Source organism: Pogona vitticeps, chromosome 6 (assembly GCF_051106095.1).
Source record: "Pogona vitticeps strain Pit_001003342236 chromosome 6, PviZW2.1, whole genome shotgun sequence".
In the NCBI taxonomy this organism is placed as follows: Eukaryota; Metazoa; Chordata; class Lepidosauria; order Squamata; family Agamidae; genus Pogona; species Pogona vitticeps.
This window is the reverse complement of record NC_135788.1, coordinates 74,559,882-74,577,757: the sequence shown is the minus strand read 5'-3', so window position 1 is coordinate 74,577,757 and position 17,876 is coordinate 74,559,882. Positions and strand designations below refer to the sequence as shown.

At 37.9% G+C, this 17,876-nt stretch overlaps 2 protein-coding genes across 4 annotated transcripts in view; one reads left to right on the top strand and one right to left on the bottom strand.

Moving 5' to 3' along the window:
* The window catches only part of DDC (dopa decarboxylase), a 76,522-nt gene extending 60,228 nt beyond the window's left edge, over positions 1–16,294 (top strand). For all 3 annotated transcript variants that reach the window (XM_073003887.2, XM_078377605.1, XM_078377604.1), the window contains exons 11-14: positions 713–732; positions 1,040–1,138; positions 7,510–7,611; positions 12,630–16,294. In XM_073003887.2, coding sequence (XP_072859988.2) covers positions 713–732; positions 1,040–1,138; positions 7,510–7,611; positions 12,630–12,833 — 425 coding nt within the window. In that variant the 3' untranslated portion in view covers positions 12,834–16,294. The remainder of the gene's footprint in view (positions 1–712; positions 733–1,039; positions 1,139–7,509; positions 7,612–12,629) is intronic.
* The window catches only part of IKZF1 (IKAROS family zinc finger 1), a 133,574-nt gene continuing 117,498 nt past the window's right edge, over positions 1,801–17,876 (bottom strand). Inside the window, exons 9-10 of the mRNA XM_078377601.1 lie at positions 10,477–10,560; positions 1,801–1,908 (exon numbers count right to left, since the gene is read on the bottom strand). Of these exons, the coding sequence (XP_078233727.1) occupies positions 10,493–10,560 (68 nt within the window). The 3' untranslated portion in view covers positions 1,801–1,908; positions 10,477–10,492. The remainder of the gene's footprint in view (positions 1,909–10,476; positions 10,561–17,876) is intronic.

Below are 17,876 nucleotides of genomic sequence, written 5' to 3'. Positions count from 1 at the left end.
GGGCCAGGATTCTGGAGACCTTTGCTTAATTCCCTGCTCACTCATGAAAACTCACTGGGGGAGTGGATCTGGTAAAGCCACTGCTTAAAATTACCTCATTTATCTTGAAAGCCCTAGTAGGGTTGCTATAAGTTGGTTCTGACTTGACAGCACATAACTAACTATAGTTCTTAAATAAAGGGGAGAAATAATCAATGGGCTAGAAAGTTCAGGATTTCCAGAAAGTGGAAAAGTAGGTCTACATTATCTTGTAACAAACTTAAGTGAAGTGCAGTATTTTGCATGGAAAATACCTGTCTTCAACACACATGGAACAGATGTGCATCTTTTATTCTGTGTGAACACATAGTGATATTTATGCTTAGAGAAAGCTACAACTTAGTTCTTCCATTCTACCAGTCAGCAAATGTATCCGAGGCATTGATCATCACATACAGCAGGCGCAAACAAAAATGCACAGAATTTCCAATACAGAAAGCATTTCAATATTGTAAATAGTAGAAATTTTTCAACATTTAGCACAGCATCAACCTGGATATTTCCAAGATTTGTTATTGTGAAAGGCCATTTTCTGACTGGAAGCCCATTCAGCTAAATTCAGCTTTCTGTCAACTGAAATGTTTCAAGGATTGAACTGTTCTATGTAGTATATCATTAGTGAATGTGTCTTTACCTGTTTTTACATTATCTTTTTTCCCTTCTTTATGCACAGGACTTATAACAGATTACAGGGTAAGTAGAAGACATGATCAAACCAGAACATTAGTACGGATATCTCTTTTTATTTCTGTTTTCATTTTTATCAGAATAATTCAGTTGTCTGTTTAAAAAGCAAAATATTAATTTTCAGCCATGTGCATTAGCCACATATCTCTATCCAAAGAAATACAGAAGTGAACACATTTATTCATTCAGTATTTTCTAAAAAATAGACACAATCCTCATGGTTGCTGAAAAGCCTGAATATAATAAGCAGTTTCTTTTCTTGATTCAAATTCCTCACTGTATCAAAAGTAACATGTCATGGTCTTAACTGCAGCACTGGCAGATCCCTCTGGGCCGACGATTCCGTTCCTTGAAACTGTGGTTTGTATTTCGAATGTATGGTGTGAAAGGACTACAAGAACACATTCGGAAGGTAAATGTGTTTTATTTTACCACTGAATACTTAGGGAGCACAATGAGATGAAAGAGACATTTGACTGCCCTTTGTGAGAGCATATTTAATTCAAACCTTTTAAATCAGTTCACAAACTAATACCCACACTTTCCTGAATATTGTGGGAAATTTCTGTATCTGTAGTAGAATGGTACCCAGAAAGAGCTCCCCCCCCCCTTTCTCTAACTTACATACTTTTTAATATGAATCTATTGATGTGGATGGTTATGACCAAAATCATGTTGCGTAGCTATGCCTGCATAACTCAAAGTTGCACAAGTGGTTGCAAAATTCACAACAAGGAGGAACCCTATCTAGCAAACTGTTCTTCAGATGTAGTTGTGTAACTAGTCACTCAATCGGTTGCATAGGCACACAATGCAGACTGTCTGGGTGTAGTTCCCTGCTGCGATAGAATTTCAGCCCATGTCTTCTATTCTTAGAATGTTGACCTGAAAGACGGGGAGGGAGAAGATTCTACAAGACAGCTTTCTGCTTTCTTAAGTGGAAAGATGGAAGTTATTTCTTGAGAGTTCTTTTTGTGATGCTACTTACCTGTTGTTTTTTGACAGACTAGAAAAGGAAAATGACAACATTCCATTGAGCTTTCTGGGCTTTCCTTCTGCATTATGGACATATATTGCATTGCTGAGTGGTTCACTGGAAGCTCACGAAAAAACTGATCACAGCTGCTTCCATTACAGTATTAGTATTTTCCTTTGGTAGTTAATTCTTCCACTTGATATTTCCTGCAACAGAAGGCAAAGGTAGAGAGGATTTGTAGTTTTTACTCTCTTTATTTCTAGTCCATATTTTGATCATGCTGCCATAATTTCTTCATTCTGAACTGAAGGTAGGATTTAAGGTAGTTGAAGCACAATAAAACCTTGGTGTGGAAGGCTCATATTTGAATAAAGATTGTTTATCCCATAGTGTTTGCTTTGTAATAGGGTAAACATCCTTGGATAAACTCTACTTTGGGACTAAGGCTTCATTGTTCTTTTTCTTCTTCTTTAGTTTCTGATTTAGTTATCTCTAAGTAGTCTTTCAAGAAGCATTATTGGAAGTTGGGATACAAATATCCCCTACTTTGTCTTACTTATTTGTTTGTTACATTTATTGCCCACTAGTATGAGTCCAGTTGCCTCAAGGCAGTGCACATTATGTAGAAGACTGTTCTACTATGAAAATTGCATGTATTTGCATGCATTCATGGTATCTGCTACTGCATCTCCATCTCGCCTCATCCCTACAAGTTGGAACCAGTGTAATGTAGTAGACAAAGTGTTGGAAGGAGACCTGCAATTACCCTGTTTCCCCTAAAATAAGACCTAACCTGAAAATAAGCCCTAGTATGATTTTTCAGGATGCTCGTAATATAAGCCCTACCCCCAAAATAAGCCCCAGTTAAGTGAAACCCCACTCTCCACCGTTGTGCAGTAACCAGAAGAAGATGACATGACTGTATTTGAATAAATTTAGAATGTTGTACATGAAAAAAAGAGAACATCCCCTGAAAATAAGCCCTAATGTGTTTTTTGGAGCAAAAAGTTAATATAAGATCCTGTCTTATTTTCAGGGAAACACGATTCACTAACTCCGCATTCAGCCATGAACACTTATAGGGAGGTGGCCCTGGCAAAACCACCCCTTAAAAAGCTCACATACATCAGGAACTCTGCTAGAGTCATCATAGGTCAGAATTAACTTGACAGCATATCCCATGCACATAGGAAAGAATATATGATGTAAATCACCCAAGAATGAACCTAATGTTTATCAACCCATTTTCTAGTCTTTCTTTACCCCTCCAAATTCTTCTGTATAAAGATTATGGGCTTTTGGTTTTATGTATATTATATCTTATGGTTATATATACATCACTGACACATTAGGCTCAGTTTATAGGGTGAGTTGGGTTTGGAAACAGGAAAAGCATGTGTGATTTTACTGACTGCTGATGCAAATAGGGCTTTCACCCTAAATGTTTAAACATTTACTTAATACTATTTTCTCAAGTGAGTGTTTATCTTTTGGGGAAATATCCTGAATTATGCCAAACAGGCAAGTATTGCACTATGGACATGAGGCATTTTATTCATAGATAGAAAATGGTGTCTACATTCATTTAAAAACATTTCTCTAACATAGCCAATTACCCCCCTGCACAAAATCTTTTTGTGGCCTCTAAAAATCTTTCTTTGCAACAGCAGCAGTATAACAAAAACCTTGGGAGGGTAGTTGTGTTAGAGTCTGATTATATGTATTTTAAACAATTGTGATGGCTTTTAGCTAATACAATAAACTTGAACTTGAACATGGAGAAATCAGTCACATTTTGGACCACTGTTGGCACTGCATACCAGCCTGATCATGATATGTGACCAAGGTGAATCTTTTTAGTCCATCTGTAGGGCTACTACTTGGGACCCAGCCAGAGCAGTTCCCTGGCAGGTGGAAGGGGTCATTTTAAGAGAGAACACTTCTGCTGAAGTGACCCTTTGTGGACATACAATTTTCCAGCCATCTGATTACATCCTTATTCTATTGTAGAGATTAAAGGTTGATTATAGCATGTAAAGTGTCTCACACAACAAGCACTTTTGTAGTAAGATTTGATTTTCAGAAAATAATCGTTGTAATTAGTTTTTAAAATGCAATTTTTCAATGTATATACTTACTTGGAAGTACAGTGGTGCCTTGCATTACGAGCGCTCTGTTTTATGATGAAATCGCTTTAGGTTGAAGGTTTTGCAATCGCAAAATGATGTTTCCTATGGGGGAATTTCACTTTGCGATGATTGTTTCCCTGCTTCGGGAACCGATCATTGCAAAGCGACGATTTCGGGCCAGCTGATCGGCGGTTTCAAAATGGCCACCAGGTAAAAAAACATGGCTCCCCGCTCTTTTCTGGGATGGATTCCTTGCTGCACAGGCAGCGAAAATGGCCACGCTATGGAGGATCTTCGCTGGACGGTGAGTTTCAAGCCCCTAGGAATGCATTAATCGGGTTTTAATGCGTTTCTATGGGCTTTTAAATTTCGCATTACGACATTTTCGTTCTATAGCAATTTCGCTGGAACGAATTAACGTCGTAATGCGAGGCACCACTGTAATAAACATGTGAGGAACTAATTTTTCTTTAAATCAGTATGAACAAGATTGAGCTATAAAATGTCTTGTTATAGATACGGCATCACCTAAGTCTTTACAACACTGAAAAACCCAAAGACCTTAGTGCCCTCCAGTGGCTTTATTAATTACTGCTCATTACAATTTTAAACGACTACAAGCCATTATAAATAATTACAATTAAAACTAGAACAGCTACTACAATTTCTTTAGAAGAAAATTCAAGCATTGCATCTGTTTTTTTTTTTTTTTTGAAGTTTTAAATGTAGGACAACAGTAATTGGAACAGAAATACTTAGCACTGGCAATTAGAGGTTTTAAGCAGTGATGTGGGATTTTCCAAGTAAATTAATTTCAAGAGCAAAAATAAGTTATTGGGAAAAAAGTGAAATTAACTGCTGGCCAAAATCCTATTGATGATTTATACATGTGTAAGTGAAATTGCTTTTAAGTCTTAACAGTGGCTTCCAGGTTGTGCACCCAGTTATGTAACAGAAATATGACTGGCATTTCATTAATTAGCAGCAACCTGCTGCTGGGACTTAAGCAATTCACCACTATGACGTAAGCTCTACTTAATTTATGCACACCCAAATCAACAGTAGCATTCTGGTCATGGAACAATGTTGTCATACTGTCTTAGAACTGAGCTTCAAGATTTATCCTACTGGATATATACTAACAACCATGTTAAATATGCATAATATATTTACTGTGTTATGGTATAATACAGTTTATTTCATACCTTCCATGCGTTTTGATATTAATATCACGTGACCCTTGATGCCTCAAATGGTTGTCTTCAAAGCTTCTAAGTTCTTGGAATCCTCTCTACTTTGATCTGTCTGCCATGGAACCATGCCCATTTTCTCTGTTTACATTCAGTTCTTGCCAATTTCCAATCAGATCACTTGAACATAGACATCATCTTATGTAAAACCACTCTTTTCATGACTGGCTATAGGATTACAGCCATGCTGGTCAAAGTATGAGTGGAGGTTTCCTCTCCTTAAATTTTTCCAATATCTCTAATGTATCACATAGCCAACATAAACTCAGAGGGTGTCTAGTGCCTCTTAAATGTGCAATAAATAAGCTGCAAAATATGTTACAAAAGCTTTTAAGTGATCCTCACTTTTGTGGACCCCTAGAAATTGTCTTTGAGGATGTCCTACATTTTTTAAAAGAGACGATCTGTCCTGGTGGGCAAGCTGTCCTGAGAGCAGTGAGCTGGCCATTATTAATCTTCTTGCAGTGAATGCTAAGGTGTTCTGTAAAACAGATTGAAAGCAACAGTATCTATAGCTATTTTTCTTAGCATACACAGTTTTCTGACAAATTGTAAATTATTTATTCTTTCTTTGATATGGAGACTATCAGAGCTGCTTTCCTTGTAGAATAAACTGGTTCCAGGAAAGCACATAGGGGACGTGTGCCAGAAATGTACACTGGGGACACATACTCAAACTGTTAAAGTAATTTCTAGCATTTGTGCCCCTGATTGCCTGGATGCTTTTCATTGGGTAATAACACTGGGTAATACGCACTCATACATGCACACATCAATATACCTACTTGCAAACACAGTGAACATTGTTCCTCATCCTGAAAATGCCCCATAGGGCACTACATCTCACTTTAGGAGTCATGCAGGGCCTTCACTGAAGAAGATGGTCTTAATGACAGGCTAATGTGGATGGAGGCATTCACTTTTTTAACCAAAGTCATATATTAAATGTAAGCCTCTCGATTATCATGGCATACCCCAAGCCTAAAGGCCATGTGGCATTTTCTGTAGAGTATTATAATGAATTTCTTGCTTGTAAGTACTGCCAGAAGGAGCACATTTGTCTAAACATGGAAAGAGGCGTCCAGTCAATCTCATGGTTCATGAACATGGCTCCCCATCAGTTTAGCTTGAAAGCATGGTGTGTGAACATAATCCAAGACTGCAAAATGCCTGAACAAGAAGATCCACCAGTGACATTGCTTTCATGATCAACACCTAGTCTCTAGCTCAGCAACCTAAAACTAATTATCCAACCTTTTAAATAAAACAGTATTTTTAATACTCAAAGGATCACAATGTTTGGGAATTATTGAGATCAAATGATATGTGAGTGTATTTTTCCTGTCAGAATGGAAACAGAATTTTAGGATTCTTTTATGGAATAAGAACGGAGAGAGGATATATTGCTAGTCAGTTGCCTGGTTGAACATATAGAGCAAAAATCACTTTCAAGTGAACATAAAAAGGAATTAATTCTTTTTGCATGTGAAGGTGTTGATGTACCACACTTTACCGTTACCAGAAAATGTGAGCAAGTGACTAATAACAATTTTTGTGAGCAAAAAAACTTATGTAGGTTCATATGTAGGCAAGAAAATATATGTAGGTGAGCCTTGTGGTTCTAGACCAGTGGTTCTTAACCTTTTTGAAAGAAACGCCCCCTTGAGCCACTGAGGAAGTTATCATTGCCCCCCTCCCCACAGTGATGATTTATTTATTTATTTATTTATTTATTTATTTATTTATTTATTTATTTATTTATTTATTTATTTATTTATTCATTTATTCATTTATTCATTTATTCATTTATTCATTTATTCATTTAAGACACTTAAATCCAATGACCCCTGAAAACAAAATTAAATTCCAAGAAAATGAAGTAACATTTACTGATTTATTTGCAAGTGAATTTTAGGACGCAAAAAGAAATATAAAAAGGGCATAAAAACAAATGCAGGAACTAAAAATTTCAAGACAAAAAGTCTGAAACTAAATTAAGATTGGAGGAAAACATATTCATGCACACTGTAAAAAGGCTGCAGCCATCTTCACAGGTTTGGCTTGCTCCAGCACCCCCCTACCGCCCCCTTCTGCTCCAGCGCCCCCACACCGCCCTTTTTCGTTCCACCGCCCCCCTGAAAAATGAAATCGCCCCCTGGGGGGCATTATTGCCCACGTTAAGAACCACTGTTCTAGACCACCACATTAGCTATTTGTCTGTTAGATGAGCTGCTGCTACATTGATAAAAATGTGGCGGCACCTTAAAGACTAACACAGCTACCCCTTCTACAACTGCTACATTGATGTTAGCACAGGATGGCAATAAGACTTCAAGGCAGCAGGTAGTCTTTTCTTCCAGCAATTTGTTTATGTTTTTTGGGTGAACTTTGATTCCATATATTACACAGCTTCTCTTTGTACTTTTAGCATGTCAAGTTAGCACATGAGTTTAAGGACCTAGTGCTTCAGGATGACAGATTTGAAATCTGTGCTGATGTCATACTAGGACTGGTTTGCTTCCGACTAAAGGTAAGCAGTTATTTTCAATTCACATATTATTTGTTGTACTTTACAACCTTTTATTATGGCCAATATTTGATACTAAATTATGGGAAAGTCTGACTTTTTAAAAACTGATGCTTGATTATAAATATTTCCTAGTATCTAGTTGTCCGACAACAAAAATATATATTGATGTGTTAGCAGAATGTAAAGATAACTCAGTTCAATGAATTCATATTGGTATTTGGTCATTAATCCAATATTTAGAGGGTTTGGGATACTTTCCATGTGGCTAGAACTTTCTTCCCTTTCCTCCCCCACTCCTGCCCTAGACTTATTCTTACCTTACTTTTTCTTTCCCCAACAGCATAATTGAAAACTTTGCTAGGCTTTTCAAAATCCTTTTTGCTTCCCTTGAAATAACTTGCAGGTGTTGGTGGAACAGAAATCTCAAAATTCAGCTCAGAATCGTGGTTGCTATACTTCAGGAAAGTTGGCCTGGTTCTGGAACTATGAATCAGGTGCCTACGAGGGGCTGCACTGGTGTAGGCAGAAAGTGTTCCCTTCTTGTTGATCTGTTTTGTTCCCTCAGTGATGTATATGAATAACTCTCAGGAATGACTTCCCTTCCCTTCTTAGGTCAGATCTCCTCCAATGGTCTATCCCAGCTATATAGCAAGTATAGAAGTGCACTCAGTAACTTTCCTATCTGGATGTGACTACAAAGCAGGAAAAATGTGAATGGATGCATTGTGAACTCACACCAATGGAGTCAGGTTTTCCCAGATCAGTTCATATGACAGAGAAAGGAGACCACTTTCTGATTGTCCAGATTCACAAGAGACACAGTTACAACAGAGATACCTTAAAACTTCCTCCGCCTCTGTCTGCTAAATCCTCACTGCCCCCTTTTGGTCACTTACCTGCCCTACCACAAGATTAACAAGTCTTTAAAAGGAGAAAAAAGAAATACTGCAGATAAAGAAACTAAATAGAAAAGGAAGATGAGGGAACATGAAAGCAGATCAAAGCAAGCCCAGGCACCTGGTGTGGGAAGGAGAGGATTCAAACAGCAGCCAGTTTCTCCACTGCCCTGCCTCTTTCACTGCTATAGCTGTCTCTAATGGCTTCAGATAGAATGGCTACAAACCCCTCCACATTGGCTTGAGCAATAACACCATCTGAAGTGAAGAAAATGCATTTCATTCCAAGAAAGTGGAAGCTCTGGCAGAATAATAAATAAATAAATAAATAAATAAATAAATAAATAAATAAATAAATAAATAAATAAATAAATAAATAAATAAATAAATAAATAAATAAAAATTAGAGGGCACAAACTTTGGTCTGATTCATGCTGACTTTTATATCATATATTCAAGAGAAAATAATACAAATCCAGACCATCTCAATCCTGAAATATTTCCTGAATTATTTGTCAATATAGTCAAACCCTTAGATGGCATTCCTACAATGAAGTTTATTTTGCTTGTTTCTCCTTAACTGATCTTTGCAGTTTAATCATACATTACATAACCTTTTTAAGGTGAAATGTGTTAGCAACATTTTGAGCATTTGTAGCATCTAATAATCACATGAAATTAATCCTAGTGACAAGAACTAAGAGGCTGACTGCATGGGCATTTAGCCTTCTGTTGGTCCACTGCAGGGATGGGATGGTTTGCTTCAAAGACAGTGATCAGATGATGCCTTTGGTAAAGCAAACCAGCCTGGTTCTGGGGCGGTCCTACCTGCACCTTCCTGAGCCTCTGTTAGGAGCTTCTGCTTTTTTTGGTTTGGACAGGATCACTTCATTTTGGTCCGTTTCCTCTGTGTGTGATTGCTAGAAAGGGACCAAAAGTGAGCTTCCTTTAATTTGCCAATATTGTGAAGTGACTTATTGACACTGGATTGGGCTAAATAGGATCACTAGGGGGTTCGGTATGCCATCTGGAGTTATCCTCACATCCAAATGGCATATAGACCTCAAATGACCGTATTTGGTCTGTACCTTTTCCCAATGTTGTTAAAGATATTAGCAAATTAATCACTCCCTTGTCTCCATGGAAGGGCAAAGGTAGTCAAAATAGTTTTTTATATGTTTATATGGGGAATGAATGTTCACTGCAACCAAATTGGCCAGGTTCTCAACCAGACATTTAAATGAAAGCACATAAAAGTTTCAGGAGGAATTTTATTTTCTTTTTTTTAATGATGCAGTGAAAATTTGCTGCCCTCCACAGAGCTAAATAAGTGATTAATGTGCCAACATCATGAAATGGCTGCCTAATTAAGCCACTTCACAATATTGGCAAATTTGAGAGAGGATAATTTTGGTCCATATCCAGTGATTACATGCACTAGAAATGGATCAAAATAGACTGATCCTACCTATAACCCCAGAATAGAAGCCTCTGACAGGGGCTCAGAAATGTGTGGATAGGACTGCTCTGGGGCAACCTGGTTCTCCCCAGCAAAGACATTGTCTGATCACCATTTTTAGGAGTGAACCACTCCCTCCATGCAGCAGACCAAACAGTGAGTTAAACACCCATGTAAGCCTCAAAAATTATCATCTTGCTTTGGGAAATAAATAGCAGACAGTGGTTGAATCTGCTAGTTTTAATACCATTCTTTCAACTCCCATAAAAAAATCATCAGCTTTCTTAATACTGATCATCTGACAAGGAGGACAAAAATTAACCCTTAACCACATTAACCCTCCACATTGCTGGCTTTGACATTTGGAGAGATTATATTGTGTGATATTAGGCTATCATTACCTTACCGCTTGCTTGAACAGATGCCTGAAGTGATATGCAAAGATTTAAGAGAGGTGATTAAGCAAGGTGAAAATAGTTTACAAAAAGCAAAGAAATTGAGAAAATTAACCTTTGACTGCTCTTCATTACCAAGCAAAGCTGCCATTTCTCTTTCTGGCATCATCCAGGTCCTCTTCCCTTTTAGGTTTTCCATCTAATTTCAAGGAAAAGAGATTTTTTATTACTTAAAAATAGATACAGTTAAATCTTAAAAAAGAAATAAAATCCTCCACATAATAAATTATGTAGATTGCAAATGTGGAACAGCACAATTAATAAAGGGCTGATGCCAAAAGCTGTAGTACCACTTCTATGTGCATTTTCCTTCTTCCTAATTTCTAGGAAGGATCCTATGGTACGGTACATTTCCCCACCCCTGTATGTGCATTTGCTGGCACTTGGGTGGCATGGGGAAAATAATAGTGTCATGGCATTGAAACTTAGATACTTGAAACTTAAAGTTAGATTAGGAGGGATTTGACAGGCCATTTTGGGGGCTATCCTATGTCCTTTGTAACTTGTTCTACTCTAATAAACCACCCAATCTGATGACAGTGCATTTGTCGTTAAGATACGTGAATACAATGGACTAAACCTAACTGGAAGTCTCAGTTGCTGAATTGGTGGGTCAAGGGTTTTATAAATCCTATTAGGTCTAATTTTGTTAAGATTCCCAACAGGATACAAGCCAATGTCTACAAAGCAGTATAAACCAATCAGCCCTTTAGGTTAGGAAGAACTTTCCTCTGGGAGGAAACAAAGAGTACTGGGCCAGTGGTCAGATCCAATATGACAGTTCTTGTGTTGCTGTGCTTTAGTTCATCAGAAATGCTCTTCCACTACACTCAGAGCAGTAGCTAACAGCTGTCACTAATCTATAGAAAGATGAGGGGAGGAAACCCTTTCTTACGGAAACATTCATTCATGTTTTTTATTTATTTACCAAACAAGGAAAACCCAATTCAGCATTTTCATCAGCAGCAACCTAGCTGGAGGGGGGGGGTCCTTAGCCAGTGTGCTCTGCTAATAGTCCTCAAGTCCTTTCAATGCAAACAACAACTGACTTATTTTGAGGCTATCCTACCTCAGATGGGAGTAGCATTGAAATTAGTTGTTTTTCAGTAGCAATGTTCCAAGCAAATCATCAGTTCCTTCAGAGCCTTTGATTTGCCTACTATCCTGCGTCAGTGAACAGATACATATGTCACAGTGCATATTGACATTTGACTCATAGGAATAAATGACTGGACAAAATAATTGTGTATGTGTGTGTTTGGGGGGGTGGTAATGGCAGCATGGGAGAAAAACAGATGCACCACAAAGTCAAGAACGGCCCATCTGCCATAATCCACAATAAAGCTTTTAACTGCAGGTTCTTTGCAAACAGCCATGAGCCTACTTACAACACACATCCTGTGTTGCCAGCCAGCGAGTGCTAGGAGGTCAGGGCAGCAGTGGAAATACCTTGCTTGCTTGACTCTTGGTGAAAATGGAGCTGCGGGGGTTTGCTCTCCACCCCAGCGAGAGCAAGAACAATACTGCCAGCTGGCCAGTGCTGAGGTAGCCAGGAGCCCTCCACAAACTGGCCAGGCAGCAACACTGTTGTTGCCAAAGGGGCAGCTCCAGTAGCTTCATTTCTGCTGCATGTTGAACGGGCAAGGACTCTGGTTTCCAGTCCCAGTGTTGTCAGTAGCTTGAAGCCTCTCAGCACTGGCCAGTTGGAATGGAAGTCCTAATACAGTTTGAAAAGTGAACATTGACTCAATGTTTAAATCACAGTAGAGTTTGCATCATGCACAGTGACAGTAGTCACTGCAAATTCCACACAATTTCCCTCCAACATGTAGTTATGCCCAAAATTTAAAATCCAGGCTTAATTGCATTCATATACAATTGTACAAGCTAGAAAACATGTTGACAAACTTTTGTTGTGGTTATTTTCTATATTTTGAAAATGTAATAATGCTGTCAACAGAACCCAGTATTCCTTTTAAAGAAAAGGGACTTGAACCTCTTGCATAAATACACAGTATATGATGATACCTAGTATATTTAACAGTGTATAGCCATCCTTGCCCATTGTGTAGATTAACCACATTTTTGTTCACTGGATTATCTACACCTTCATTCACTGAAACGCTTGCTAGCAGAGGTTCTACAGTAGGTTCTAATACAAATGCATGTATTATCTTAACAGCTCTGCTTGCATGTTTCTCGTTCTAGGGCAGTAATGAACTCAATGAAGCACTTCTTAAAAGCATAAACAGTGCAAGGAAGATTCATCTTGTTCCATGTGACATGAGAGGAAAATTTGTGCTGCGTTTCGCTATTTGTGCCCGCACCGTGGAGTCCACCCATATCCAGTTTGCTTGGAAGCACATCACAATGTTAGCAAATGAACTTTTGCAATCACAGAAACTGCAATAGTAATGGCTAACAGCAGAAGACTTAATTTACCTGAAGATTGAAGCAAAGGCAACAGGCAAATTGTAGTAATATTGTGTCTTGTGGCATCCCTGATATTTTTGCAAATTTATCATCAACAACATACGCTACCCAAATACTTCTAAAGCTGTAACAAAAATGGTATATAGGTAATTATTTGTGCTTTGCTGGGGCCACAACTACATTTTCAGAAAGGACTGAACTCACTTCATGTGACTTTGGTCATTTCACACAATGCCCTGATGCAGTTTTGAAAAGTATGCATTGCTGCTATTTTTAAACTGCACTGGGGCTCCTGTTCCAGACGGATAGTGCTGGGTGGCTTTTGACAGCTCTAGGGTCAGGGCTTGTAATGTGGCAAAAATTGGAACCATTGAAGTTTCCTCTCATACAAGACAGCATCACTGCCCATCCAGTGTCATGGAGGCTTTACAGCTGGCTGGTGAGGGTGTTTTTGTCAGGGAGGCAACTCCTGTAGCTCCTTTCCCCCTCAATGGCAAGCAGGTGAGGCTGCCCCAACCCTGGTGGTTTTCATAGCATCCAGAAACTTCCCAGTGCTCACCAATGTGTGGGGGCTGGAGACTGTTCCATAGCCTGTCTTAATGCAAGGATTCACATTAAATCAGGACATGTGAAAGAAATGTCACACCTTTTTTCAGATAACCCATAGTAAAACTTACTGTAGGCTATCTGAAATGTGTAGTTCCTGCCTAGAACAGGCCAAGACTCTTACAATATGGCTTTCTCTAAGAGCAGCCAACCAGATGCTTTTGATAGCTCTCAGTCAGTCCTAGCATCTGGTACGCAGTGATGTTCTAGAGATAACATGGCAGTTTCATTTAACAATCATATACAACGTCTTCACGAATCAACCCAACTCACTTAATTTTCTCAAGGTTTTCTTTAGCCCACCTAAGTTAATGGCCATCACCAGACAAAACAAATCTTAACTTGAAGAAAGTAAATAAACACTGCTCGTTAGCAAACATTCTGAGAAATTTTTACAAGGTGTTATTAATAAGAACAAAATACATTATACGTCATCATATTGCCAATAGTGATATTTCCTCTGTTGATTCTAGAGACTAATGATGATTAAGAAAACTATATTTTTTGCTTCTCTAGTAAAGCATTCTTAATTATTTTCTGAAGTCTCAATCCACTTTACATTTTCAAATTCCATTATTTCATAACTAAATGGAAATGAGATGGAAATTACAGAGTAGGTATCTTTGGAACATTCTGGGGTCAACTAATCTTTTTGGATTATATTGTACCTAGAAAAGAAGGCCAAATAAAAATGGCCATTTGAGAGGAAATTACATAATCTTGTCCTGTGACAGCTTTCCTTGTTGAAATGGCCATATAGTAATTAGGACAAGCTATTGATGCCACACGTGAAGCTGGAATTATGAAAATAGTAATTACAATTTAGATATTGTAACAGCCTGATTGTAATTACATTATTGAGGAGCATGTTTATATACGTAACTTTCACTGAAGTACCTGTGCCTTGGACCATATCCTTAATGTTACAAGGTTTGATCTAAATTCCCATTGCTAGATTATCAGATGTACTCTATTTTGTACAGTGAAATGTTGATTCATAATTCATGATCTGGATAGATGCATATCTCTCCAGGACTCAGTGCTGCCCACATAGAATGGGAATCTTCAGGAGTGTCTTTCAGGAAACTGAGCTACTTTTTCTTATGTACTGACAGCATCATTTCAAACTGCAGACAGAGGTTTTTTGAATGCTGTGTCATACGGACTAGTTTTCTATATAGAAACCAGATGTCAGGGATAAGGCTTAACTAGAATTTCTCTCTTTAATATTTAGGGATAATTCCAATTGTTATTCCCGAGAGTAGACTGATCGAATAAACAGGGACTTAGTAAGTCAACATCTATACACTGTAACTCTCATTGACTTAATTCTACTCTGCTCTAGCTGAAACTGACAGTCTGATTTAGTCACACATTTTCCTTGTGCAAATAAGAGTCCTTGTGGCACCCTGTCTGGATTTGGATATTCGACAGCCCAATAACGTAGTTACCACTGCAGTGAGAACAAAACTCTGGTTAGACCAAGGAATACATGTGATAATGGAGACTTTGCTTTAAGCTGTTATGACCAAAATTATTACAGGGCACTGTTGCTGTCCCTTTGATTTTCTGCATGGCAAAATGTACATTCAACAATTATGGCTTACCCCAAATATTCAAACTCAGAGGAAATTTGTATCAAAGAAAAATCATAAATTTATATTACAGTCCAATTCCCATTTCCAGATGCTTGAGTGTTATTAAAGATTTATGTTCAGGGTTGCTTGGCAGTTTTCAAAATTTATTTATGTTTATTTCATTGTTTGTAGAGTGCCTTTGCCTCTTAGAGGGGAAAAATATAGAATATATCTGAGTTTGTGCAGAGCACTTTCCCCTTCGGGAGACAATGGAGTTCATCCTTTTGAATGCACAAATAAGTCCAGTGTTTCTGTTGCACATGAAACTGGCTTATCACTGCTCTAGGAACCATTTTGTGGTGTGTGTGTGTGTGTGTGTCTGTGTGTGTCCGTGTATCACTGATGTGTGTATGCGTGGTGAACAAAAATGCGTGGTGAACAAAAAATATATATATTGTCAGTCACGATTTCTCTAACAGCACTGTCATGAATGTAAAAGGGTGAGGTACAGAGGGGGAAAGTAAGTATTCCATCTTTAGCTTGTTGAAGGAATGTTAGAATAGAAACTATATTCTATCTTGTAAAATATAATCCACAATAAAGACTGTAGCATTTGTACAATATCTGAGCTGCTGATTTCTTAGGATTCTTATTTCACTGATGGTAGTCTCATTTAGTAATTTATAAATGCTCATAACATGAAAAAAGCAGCTATTTTGTACAGGTTTTCTCTGGCTAGGATTCCTTTAAACCCAGGACAAATCGTAAACGATCGTTGAGGTCTTGTCTGATTTATTTTGCTTTATTAATGTAGCAACAGAGTTTCAGTTACAATAAAAGTGACGGCATAATCATTACGAAGATTTCCTTTGATCATAACTGAGATAACATCTAAAAAGATTTAAAACTTCTTTACAATCCTTTTCTGTTTCTGTACACACGGACGCACACACATGCACAGGTGCATGCATGCGCGCGCGCACACACACACACACACACACACACAGAGCCGGAAAATCCAATACCTTTAGATTCTTTATCGTGGATTATATTTTGTAACATGGCAATGTGAACTTCTGAAAGTTGTGTGTGTGCTCTGTGTACCTGAATCTGGCTTGTTTGGTGCGGTGAATGCTATAATTAAATGTCACTCTGCTTCCCACAATTTTGGGGGCATAGTTTCATGTGATGTTAAATATATTGCTTGTAGTGAAATAAATGTTTTTCTTTAAATTAAGAATGTGTGGAAAGCACAAATTACAGGGCGAGTGTTTTCTCTTTCCCACAGCAATCCTTTTTTTTGGGGGGGGGACTGACTAGGCTAAGATCTTGATAGAAAATTTTGCCAGAAATATTCGTGCCATCCCTATTACTGTACTTACTGCCTGGTAGCTCAGTGAATTGGAGTACATGGCTGTGGAGCCAGAGGCTGGGAATCTGATTCCCTGCTGTGCCTCCTGGGAAAAACAGCTGGCCTGGGCAGGCTACACAATCCCAGAGCTCACCCATAAGAAGACGAACTGGTAAATTGCTTCCGGGTACTTTATGCCTAGAAAAACCCTGGCAAGGGTAGCCATATGTTGGAATTACATGACAGCACATAATTGTTAATTATATACATCTCAGACAGGGTGGATGATTTTTTCCCCTCAGTATCATAGCAGGGATGGGGAGAATTAGATTTCCTGTTTGGGTTATCGCCACCTATGTGTTGCCATCATTTCTTATTCAAGCACCTGTTGTGTTTCTGAACAGTAGTCCTCAGGGGGGAAAAAGCCAGATAACAGCCGTATGAAGAGTGATTTGAGGTACTAAAAGTTTTTACATTTAACATAGTTTAGTGGATATTTAAAACTGCTACTCGAACATGTTTATGCTATTTTAACCTGCTAAAAAAGAAAAATGCATATAGCATGAAGAAAAACTATTAATCAGCATATTTTCCCAGATATCCCAGTTCATTCATAAATCTACTGTATATTGTCTATCTGGTTAATCAGTGAGCTAAGATCCACTGTGCCTTTCTATAAAAAAAATTATGGTTGCACACATGACTGCATTGAAATTGATGTAGCAGCTCTATAAGTTTTTTCATTGTTTAAGGTCCCATTCTTTCCTTCAGTATGCTGTAAAGAGTTTTTCTGGCCATTTTAAACAACAAACTTTTATTAAGTATAACAAGTTTACCAAGAGACTCAAAAATGGATTCTAATACACTTGTCAGTAATTGGTTGAGAGACTATTTGTGCAAAATCCTACATAATCCATGCAAGCAATCTCACTACTGTTACTAAATATGAAAAAAAAATGTTAGTTTGCCACCTGTGTTTCTATTATCGAGATCTGGAGACTTTGATTCATGGAATTCCCTGCCACGGGGCTCTCCCAGCTATGAAACTTTTGGCAACTACCATCACTAATCAACACATTGTTCCTTTTAGAAACCAACTGACATGATTCCTACAGCATAGACTTTGGACTGACATCATCACTAGAGATAAGATGAGTGTAACAAGTTTATTAAGGGAGTTATTTACACACACACACACACAAATAAAGTGTTACTTTTCAAATAATAAGGTGGGATTATACAAGTGTTCTTAAATTAAATGGTCCTTAGGTATGAGGTATTATTAAGTATTATTATTTCTAATAATACAAATAATTTTTGTCAACCAAAAAGCTGTGAACAGCATTTCCTTCAGACTAGGTTGGCCTAAACTCTACTCTGTCAATTGCTCACAATTTGGAGCACAAGTAAATACTGTACATACTTCAATTGGTTGAAGCCAAAAAGTAATCTAAATGCCTAGAGGAAATTAGTCTTTTAGATTAACCG